Genomic DNA, 11066 nt, shown 5'->3' with positions numbered 1-11066 from the left:
TGTAACGGAATCTGCTGCGCTATATAAGACGCTGTAACGAAATCCTGCTGCGCTATATAGACACTATAACAGAATCTGCTGCGCTATATAAGACACTGTAATGGAATCTGCTGCGCTATTTAAGACACTGTAACGGAATCTGCTGCGCTATATAAGACACTGTAACGTAATCTGCTGCGCTATATAAGACACGGTAACGAAATCTGCTGCGCTATATAAGACACTATAACAGTATCTGCTGCGCTATATAAGACGCTGTAACGGAATCTGCTGCGCTATATAAGACACTAATGGAATCTGCTGCGCTATATAAGACACGGTAACGAAATCTGCTGCGCTATATAAGACACTATAACGGTATCTGCTGCGCTATATAAGACGCTGTAACGGAATCTGCTGCGCTATATAAGACACTGTAATGGAAAGCCAGAGAGATTCACTTCCCACCCTCCCCTAGGCCCACGAATCCCCCAAACCCCAAGTTTATTAACATCATTAATTAGCTTAAAATGCACTCTCTGCATATGATGAGTTGCAACTCACCATTAGGATCAGAATTAGGATGCTGCCACTGCTCTCCGTGTAAGGGGGACTTCTAACCTTTGCACTTTCACATACCGCAGCTCGTCAAGGAGACTCAGACGCTATTGTTCAGTACAGGTGGGCGGAGCCACACTGTACGCGGCGCGCATAAGTCATATTCAAACGCAGGCCAGGACAGGTAACACAGCTGGAGGCTGACTGTCACTCACTGTACATGTAGACGGTGTAGTACATGTCATCAAGTGCAGGGCGGGCAGTTAGGCGGGTGCGCCGTGTAACACTGCTGGCGGGCAGCAGTAACGGGACCCAGGCACAGCAGTCCAGCCTCACTCATGAGGCAGCAGTGTCTGGAGTTTTTGGTGCTCCCTGCAGACCCCTGCTGGTGGTGGCTCCTCCACGGGGTCTCTGCCAAACAATCTTACACCACTGCTCCAGAGTTCCGGCCCCAGAGACGTGATGACGTCCACCCGCAGGCGCTGCATATTTCCTGCGCCTCCTGCACAGAGTGAGTGACAGGTGCGTGCGGGGAGGCAAGCCAGGCTTTCATTGGCGGCGGCGGTGATTGCTTGAGCCTGGCCAGCGGGGGGTGGGGGGCGAGTCCACGCAGCAGCCGGAGGTGGGGGTGCGGTGTGAGTGCGGCTAATTGCCGCACCCCCCGCATCCACATTGTGATGCCACTGATGCCCTGTAATTATAGTACGATGCAGGATCATTTGCGGAGAGGGGGGGGGGGGGGGGGGGCGGGCCGGCGGCGCCAGTTGACCAATCAGCGCCCGGAGCATGAGCTCCGGTGGCTCCGCCCTCCCTACGCCTCTGGGTGCATGTGATAATCTGAGCAGATGTAGTTACATAGACCTGCGTGTTGTGGTCTCATTCACAATGCAAGACATAGGCTCAGTCACTTGTCTGTTATGTGTATCACAGTGCCCTAGGGAAATCATATTCCTCATATTAGTAAAGTTGCTACCTGGAATAAGGAGATGAGAGGGTGATGATGGACAGACGCCCACATGCATTTATAATATACGCTGTGCATAGATTTTGGAATAACACAGTCACCATACTAACCATGAGTTTTTTATACATTGCTGGCCTACTACTTGCCCAGTTCTTATGTTTGAAGTTCCATATGTTTTGTAATAAAAATAAATAAATAAAAAAAGCATTTTAATAGCTACAAATTATCGCTTACAGACATTGGAGGCAGTCTTTGGGTGTAGCAAATCTTCAAAATTTCTTATCAATCCATTCACTTACATGAGTAATTAATGATATCACTGAGGCATGAGGAAAAAAGGAAATAGGCAGCAATTTTTTAATTAATTAATCTTACTAAATGTTTTAGTCCACCATGTAATTTATGGGAATAATTAACGATCTGTGGGAAGTTGAAATGAAGCATTTCATATCTTCCATCTATCCCATTTTTCATAGGACCATCACGTGGGGGGGGGGGGGGGGGGGCATTTGGGAGGCCCCCCATCACCCACTGTTCAGGGAATATGCATAGCATCTTCTGACTGTGAGAGAGGGACTGGGGGCATGGCCATTAAAGCCTTAGTGGACTACAATCAACCACCAGGCTAGGAGATGACTGATCTTTAGATATTCAATAAAAAGGAACAAAACAGATGGCACAGAAACAGAGGGTCTAATTAATGCTTGTAGAGAATTGCACAGCCTCCAGGAAGCGTCTGTGCAATTCTGTGTAGGAGATCAATGCTTTCTGCATGCCTTTCCAGGATCACAGTGCTGCATCTTAGGATGTGACCTCGGATTACCATTGCAACCATTCTCAATGTTTTTTAGGTACCAGTCAGCCTGTGCAAGCTTTCTCAGGCTGGCCGTGGATCCAGACACCCGGGTTCAGTAAGTATACTGTACATGTTCAACGACGCAGACCCTGGTTCATCAGAGCAACCTTAGATGTGTATGGGCATTCTGAAGCAAATGGGCGGGTAGCTGACATCAGGTGATGTCAGCTACCCGCCCCTGCTGCCCAAGTCACTGGGCGATTTCTATGGGAACGCCCATGAAGTGCTGGGCGTTCCCATGGGTAAGTCCCCTGCCCAACTTCCTGCCAAATAAGACCCTTTAAAAGGGACCTGTCAAAATGCAATGTGTAGACGGCAGCCTTAGGCCCAGAGTTCTATTTCCTGGCTAAGGATGTCAATAGTGGTGATTGGCCAATTACAGCTATGACAGGTGTTTTTTTCCGCATATCTCCCAACATTAGACAACCTGTAAGTGGAACAGTATGCACGCCGAAGGCGCATGCCCGGAATGTTAAAAAATATTTTTTAATTTTTTTTTTTTGGGGGGGGGGGGGGGGGAGGTGTTCTAGCAGCAAGGGGGTTGTGGCCTATACTAGTGGAACTACTGCGAGGCCATGCCCTGATTTTGCTACTGTTGACCATGCCCCCAGCCTCTGGCTACAGGAATAGACGCTGTGCGCTTACGCACAATGGTGACAGGGGGGGGGGGGGACTCCCAACTGCCCCCCCCCCCCCCCCCCCACCTGCCATGGGACACTGCTGGCCTTAGGCAGGACACGGGAATGTCCCAAATAAAGGGACGATCCTGTGAAAAGCAGACAGTTGGGAGGTATGCACTTATTTGCATTTTTGTTTGGTGATTTGTTTTCAGCCATGTACTATAAGCAAGGCTGCCTTCTTGTAGATGTGAATCTGAACAGGGGACATGACTCTTGTTTTCCTTTTCTAGTTTGTACACAATACATTGAAGTTTAGTTGTTATGCTTCACATCAAGATAATAATATTAGACAGGCAGGAAATGAATGTTTGGTCTCGGACTGTCACTGTATGTCATGCTGTCTCATTTAAGCATCAAGGTCTTTGGCTCCTAAAGTTTTAAATGTTTTGAAATGATCAATGTGATAAAAAGGCATTTCGCTGCAGAACAAAAACAATGTTGAATAATGTATCTGTTCATGATCTCCTGCTTTTGGGGGGGGGGGGACCCTGTGACATCACTGATATCTTTAAATTATATTGTTCAGTGTGAACGTACTATATTGTTTGCCGCCAATATGTTAACTATTCGTTTGGTGTGTACGAGGCTTAACCCTGTATCTCTTTTGATGAAGTGGCTTTATGTGTCTCATTCATTCAAGTGCTGAGAAACCAGAGTTAAGCAATAAGTAAATTTCCAGCCTGAATTACAGCTCTCAAAATGCTGTGCAAGCCAGATCCTGGTGTCTTTATACCAGATGTCATTCTGACCCGTTACATCCGGGAGGAAATAATCCACTTCCGATATCACCACTCCCTTTAGATTCAGAATAAATTAACTATAAATAACTCAGTAAATGAAGAACAATCATAGAGTTGCTACTAAATTCTACAGGTGACAAGTCCCTCCATTATGTATTAGGTCACGCTGACACCATTATGTTCTTGTTACAGCTATACATGTTATCCCAGAAGGTAGCAAATACAAAATTAATACATTTTTGCCCTGACTTACAGCACCTGTGGTATAGCACCATGGGGTTTATTCTAGTTCATTCTTTCTGACAAAATCCTTCTTAGATGGACAAAACCATGTGCACTGCAGGAGGGCAGATGTAACATGTGCAGAGAGAATTAGATTTGGGTGAGTTTTTTTGTTTCCTGTGCAGGGAAAATACTGACTGCATGATTTTACACTGCAATATAGATCTCACTTTGAAGAAAAACCCCACCCAAATCTAATTCTCTCTGCACATGTTACATCTGCCCCACCCGCAGTGCACATGGTTTTGTCCATCTAAGAAGGATTTTGTCAGAAAGAATGAACTAGAATAACCCCCCATGTTATTAAATAAGCAGTTGTAGCTTTCTGTTTATATTTGTGGGGTTTGTCCTTTAGGCAGGTCTCTTCTTGCAAGAGTGGGTAATTCTGGAATCTCCTAGTGCGTCTCATGTGATATCTCCATTACTAGTTCTCTGACAATAGTTGCATTGTTCATCCAGTGAGGTGGCAAGTGTCTGAGGTTATGGGAGGAGTAGTTAACAATAGATGTTTCATTCCCATGTACACTTGCCAATGTATATAGCTAACTTTGCCCATCGTTTTAAGTATGTCTCAGGTGCAGTTCCCCCATACTTCTTAAAGGAGGAAATCAATTATCTGTCCATAAAATGCATTATTTGTTGTATGCTGTGACGTTTCCTCTGACAGTAAATGTGTTAGACTTGTTGCTCTGGCGGATAAATTGGATAACTACTCCCAACAGTTAACTTCAAGCACAAGTCACTGTCACAGAACTCTTCCTTGTAATCCACTGTAAGGGTTAGGTTGTTGGTTCCCAAACTCGGTCTTCTGTGCACCCTAATGATCTAGGTTCATGGCTGAACACAGATATGTAAATCAAATGGACTGATGTCCTAATTAAGTCAACTGTGCCAAAGCATGATTATCTTTAAAACCTGGAACATTAGGGCACCTTGAGCAGTGGCAGATTTTACCCTATTGCTACAGAACTGCAGCCCTCTAGGTAAAATCCGGCACAAGCATATCTGCATACCCTTCCAAAATGGCCGGGGGGTGGGGGGTGGTCTGGGGACCAAATTACATGAATTGCACCATCAAGGCCCCCAGCCCCCCAATGCCTGTAATACTGAAATTGCACATTGGGGGCGTTGCCCCACAATTATGGGTTTTATGGCCACGACTCCACTTACATTCTCCTTTGCTAAGCCCCACCCCCAGATCCGCCCCCTTTTGCGACACTCTGAACCCCTCTCCGAATTTCTAGAGCTGGTTTCCTCTCCCAAAGTTTGCAAAGTTATATTGTCCTGGTGTATGGCTAGCATACGTATAAGAGCTATGGGTGACAGATGACGGCCCAATAGTCGGGATCCCGATGGTCAGTATACCAACATCAGAATACCGACTATTCAAATGCCTGACAGTCGGGGTCCACGACCCCCATAGAGGGAGAATAGAACCTGTGGTGAGCACAGCGAGTCACTGAGCCTGCAGTGTGGTGAGTGGAGCGAGCCAGCAAGGGGCTTCTTTGCGCTCGCCCCCTGTCCGGAGTACTGGTGGTCAGGACTCAGATGTCGGTATACTGACCGCCAGAATCTTGACTGTAGGACCGTCATGCCACACCTAAGAGCCATTATGTGGTATCCCAACTTTACTTACTGGATACCTAAAACTCCTGTCACAGTGTAGGAGTCGGTACTGCAGACAGTACCCTCACCAGGGGTATCCAGTATCAGCGGGACACCCGAAGTGACAAAAATAGGATTTGGGATGTGAATTCATGCCCCTTCCAGAAGCTACCATTCCTTTTCAAATATATAGATTATCGACACACCAGGTGTCATTGGGGTAAATGACACTCAGGGGTATAGCCAAAACTTTGTGGGCCCTATTTTGAAGTGGCCCAATGCTTCTAGAGTCACACGTCTCTGCAGCCAGTTGTTAATGTTATGCCCATTTTCTGAGCAATAGTAGTGTCTTAGTTCACGGTATGCCCCATAGAAGTGCATTAGTTTAGTTTATGTATCATAGTAGTGCCTTAATCCACATTATGGGACTGATTCTGGTTCACTCGCTCTAATGGACAAAACCATGTGCACTGCAAAGGGGGGGGGGGTGCAGATGTAACATGTGCAGAGACAGTTAGGTTTGGGTGGGGTTTGTACTTCAAACTGATATCTGCAGTGCACATAGTTTTGTCCATTAGAGAGATCATTTGCTTTTGCGAGTGAATCAGAATCAGGCCCTACAGTGTATTTCATTTTAGGGCTGCCAGTACACATTATGCCACACAGTACTCCCAATTCTCATTATGACATACAGTGTCTGCAGTTCAGATTATGCCACATTAGTGTCCTCTGTTCATATTACAGTATTTTGTGTCAATTTGTGTTACATTATCCCAATTCTTTTTACATAACATTAAAATGCTATTCCATTCATTTTATACTTACTTTTGAAAAACAGTTTCAGGGAAATTCCAGGTGCTGCGTGCAGGGAGCCGGGGTGTCTAGCTCCATCCAAAGGGCGTGTCTAGCTCCACCTTCTTATTGCCACTCAGGGGGAGGGCTGTTGGCTACATGTCAGAGTTTGCCTATGAGGCCACCGGAGCAGGTTCATTAGGGTTTAAACCCTGATTACCAGACACAGACCCCTTTCCCCATATCACACCTAGTATACATGACCAGCGGATGGTATACCGATGGTCAGAAAACTGACAGCGGCATCCTGCTGAACAGAAAACTGACAGAGGCTGGGTAAGTATACTTACCATTTTCTCCCTAACTCTCCATTACTGCAGTTTAACCCAAACACTCCCCCCTCCCCCAGCCTAACCCAAACCCGCCACCAGCCTAACCCTTACCTTTCCCCACTGCCCTAAGTCACACCTAGTGAATATACCCCCCCCCCCCCCCCCCCCCGACCTAATGCTACATCACCCACAGCATACTATCAGGATACTGGATGTTGATATTCCGGCCCGGTTTCTTTGCTGGTGTCTGGATTCCGGCTCTGGTGTTCAGGCTGCCAGTCAGGATTCCAGAGCTGGGATTATGACAGCTTCCCCACACAGCCCCATATTACATTATACACAGCCCCCCGCCATATTACACACCAGAGCCCCCCATATTACACATCAGTATACACAGCCCCATATACATTATACATAGCCACCATTTCTTATATTACAGTAAATTGCACCAGAGGCCACTATAACTGCACACAGCCCCCCTCCACATATTCCACCCAGTATACATACTGTAGCAACATACTACAATATACACAGCCCCTCCATATTACACCCAGTATACATATATAGCACCATCCTACATTATACACAGCTCCCCCTCCCCCTTATTACACCTGGTATACATATCACATTATAGCAGCACTATAAAAAATATAGATTGCATTCCCCTCTTCTATCACATTACACACAGCCTTCATACAGCACTCACCCATCTTTGTTGATGATCCTTCCTGGGAAGTGCAGGTAGCAGGCCTGGGAGTGTGGTGGTGGAGGGAGGCAGCCTCAACAAGCAGGAAGAGCAGGGCTGGCTGGGCCGCTCCACAGTGTGGTGGGCGGGGCCAGGCTCACTAAAGCGAGCTCCTGGCAGAAGGCTCCTCACAATACCCGGAAGCAGCCTCTCAGTACACACAGTGACCTCACCGCTACCCACACAACCCTGCGGTGGCCGGCTGTGATGTATCAGCTGCAAGCCTCGCACCTCATCTTTCCTGGAAACACGCATGTGCAATACGGACTTCATAGCAGGGACCCTAAAAACCGGGTAAGCTTTGGTAAAAGTCGGGAGCCTCCCGCTGATTGCGGGAGGCAATCCTGCACTACAGTACATACCACCCATTGAAGAAAACTATAATGTACCATATGTAACTTTGACAGGAAAGGGGCCAATCACAGCCCAGCACCTACTGTATGGCAGTTACAGCCTTGGTGATGCCCCTGTATGGATGTATGTAACTATGGGACAGATTTATTAATCTCGGTGAAGTGATAAAGTGTCTGGCTTTTATCACCGGCCAATCCGCTCCTAACTGTGAAGTTACAGGCTTGGTTTAAAAAATGACAGGTAGGAGCTGATTGGACGGTGATAAAGACACTTTATCACTTCACCAAGCTTATTAAATCTACCCCTATATATCTCTATAATTATACATCATTGAGGTAAAATAATGGAAAATGTTGCATGATTCCCTATTTCTGCAGATGCTTAGTTACTAGTGATAGAGAAAGTGCTTTTCGTCCACTGACAGATTGTGCCCATTTTAGGGAAAATAACTCCACTGAATTTACAGGAAAACTGCCAAGAGGCCGGAGCTAGAAGTGTAATAAAATACAACGCTAAGGCAAGATGTCTATGGGTCTAATTCCGCACCAATTGTAGTGAACTGCTATGTCCCAGATGCTGGGGGACTGCCCAGCACAGGGCATGTAAAGTCTCTCCATGCAATGCGATCCCAATTATATTGCAGTTGCATCAGCAAAATCACTGCGGCTGCAGCAGTAAGGGTAACTGCCTGCCTTCGCAGCCTGCCTGTGAAGGCAGGCACAGCAATGCATTTTTCAGGTCGCATCGGTTACATGTGACATCTTGCAGCCACCTCGACAATGGTGTCGACACACCTGCGTTATATGGCTGCGCCCAACAAACGCAGAGTTTCTAGCCTCCACTGAACATGCATGTCAATTTTGGCTATGTAGCCAACCTGCATGTTCAGCAGGATCCCAGTGATGTCACTGTGTGTATGCAGTATATCATCCACCCACGCACCACCTATATTGTTAACTATATTGGTGGTGCAGCCAGTTGTCTAGTGTGTACAGGGCTTTACTGTCCCCAGTAATGTGGAAAAGGAGGCTTTGGCAGATTTACCTTACCCCATTAAATTATTTACCACAAGAGGGCACACTTTCCTTTTTAATGTGATTCCCAGTCTGTTTGTCAATCAATTACCTCTTAAGCAGCAAACTTGATTGTGTGTGAGAATATACTGTATATAGCAGCGCAGCATACAGCACGGTGGCCTCTATACACAATCACTGGTACTTATGTAGTATCTGGGCGTCCGATTTAGAAATCGGATCGCATCGCATCGCATGCGACCAAATCGTATGCGATGGTCAAGATTTTTCCATAGGATTCAATGTTAAAATGGTCTGAGTCCATTTTAACATAGAATTCAATGGGAAAAAGGGGTCCTTTTCCTTTCCCCACTATCCAAGTGGGCATGGAGTTGGATATAAACCTGTGGCGAGCGTAGCGAGCCACCGCGCCCGAAGCGTGGCGAGCGTAGCGAGCCCCGCGAGGGGACACAGAATACTTTTTAAGAAATATGCGTCCCCTCGCGGGGCTCGCTTCGCTCGCCGCGCTTCGGGCTCGGTGGCTCGCTGCGCTCGCCACACTATATAAAATCAACTCTATGCCCACTTGGATAGTGGGGAAATGAACAGGACCTTCTTAACATTGAATCCTATGCAAAATCGAATCGCATCGCATCGCATCTGATTGTATGCCTTAAGGTAAGGCATACAATCACAAAATCGGCAGCCCAGATACTACATAAGTACCCAATCACTTATCCAGCACAGCCAGAATAGCAGAGTACAGCACAGGATACAGCAGGGTGGCCTCTGTACACAGTCACTTATACAGCACAGCCAGAACAGCAGAGTACAGTGCATGATACAGCATGGTGGCCTCTATTCACAGTCACTTATACAGCACTGCCAGAACAGCAGGGTACAGCGCAGCATACAGCAGGGTGGCCTCTATTCACAGTCACTTATACAGCACAGCCAGAACGGCAGCGTATATCGCAGCATACAGCAGGGTGGCCTCTATACACAGTCACTTATACAGCACAGCCAGAACAGCAGAGTACAGCGCAGCATACAGCAGGGTGGCCTCTATACACAGCCACTTATACAGCACAGCCAAAACAGCAGGGTACAGCGCAGCATACAGCAGGGTGGCCTCTATTCACAGTCACTTATCCAGCACAGCCAGAACAGCAGAGTACAGCGCAGCATACAGCACGGTGGCCTCTATACACAATCACTTATCCAGCACAGCCAGAACAGCAGAGTACAGCGCAGCATACAGCAGGGTGGCCTCTATACACAGTCACTTATACAGCACAGCCAGAACAGCAGAGTACAGCGCAGCATACAGCAGGGTGGCCTCTATAAACAGTCACTTATACAGCACAGCCAGAACAGCAGGGTACAGCGCAGCATACAGCAGGGTGGCCTCTATTCACAGTCACTTATCCAGCACAGCCAGAACAGCAGAGTACAGCGCAGCATACAGCACGGTGGCCTCTATACACAATCACTTATCCAGCACAGCCAGAACAGCAGAGTACAGCGCAGAATACAGCAGGGTGGCCTCTATACACAGTCACTTATACAGCACAGCCAGAACAGCAGAGTACAGCGCAGCATACAGCACGGTGGCCTCTATACACAGTCACTTATCCAGCACAGCCAGAACAGCAGTCTACAGCGCAGCATACAGCAGGGTGGCCTCTATCCACAGTCACTTATACAGAACAGCAGTGTACAGCGCAGAATACAGCAGGGTGGCCTCTATAAACAGTCACTTATACAGCACAGCCAGAACAGCAGGGTACAGCGCAGCATACAGCAGGGTGGCCTCTATTCACAGTCACTTATCCAGCACAGCCAGAACAGCAGAGTACAGCGCAGCATACAGCACGGTGGCCTCTATACACAGTCACTTATCCAGCACAGCCAGAACAGCAGACTACAGCGCAGCATACAGCAGGGTGGCCTCTATCCACAGTCACTTATACAGAACAGCAGTGTACAGCGCAGCATACAGCAGGGTGGCCTCCGGAAGTAGGAGGCGCAAGCGCCTAAGGTTACCGGTGGTCCAACCGGGACCTACAGCGCTGCTGTCGTCCTACGGAACTATTGAACAACTGCCTTTTGAGACGGACATTGCGGGGAGCTTCTTTCGCCGTAACACAGTAACCATGACAACCG

The 11066-nt window shown here is 47.5% G+C and overlaps 1 protein-coding gene and 1 long non-coding RNA gene across 5 annotated transcripts in view; one reads left to right on the top strand and one right to left on the bottom strand.

Annotated features, from left to right (window-relative positions):
• The window catches only part of LOC146020502 (uncharacterized), an 8944-nt gene extending 1137 nt beyond the window's left edge, over positions 1-7807 (bottom strand). The window contains exon 1 of the long non-coding RNA XR_014450800.1: positions 7495-7807. This is a non-coding gene — a long non-coding RNA (uncharacterized LOC146020502). The remainder of the gene's footprint in view (positions 1-7494) is intronic.
• TNS1 (tensin 1) overlaps positions 1-11066 on the top strand; it is a 564007-nt gene that overhangs the window by 21314 nt on the left and 531627 nt on the right. The window contains exon 1 of one of the 4 annotated variants that reach the window (XM_083153688.1): positions 7708-7827. The exons of the other annotated variants lie outside the window; for them this stretch is intronic. Within the exon in view, the coding sequence (XP_083009814.1) occupies positions 7741-7827 (87 nt within the window). The 5' untranslated portion in view covers positions 7708-7740. Of the gene's footprint in view, positions 1-7707; positions 7828-11066 lie in introns of those variants that run through there. 4 annotated transcript variants of the gene reach the window in all.

The sequence above is a fragment of the Crinia signifera genome, chromosome 7 (assembly GCF_055691185.1).
Source record: "Crinia signifera chromosome 7, ASM5569118v1, whole genome shotgun sequence".
Lineage (NCBI taxonomy): Eukaryota > Metazoa > Chordata > Amphibia > Anura > Myobatrachidae > Crinia > Crinia signifera.
The sequence above is the reverse complement of the archived record's forward strand: the minus strand, read 5'-3'. Positions and strand labels throughout refer to the sequence as shown.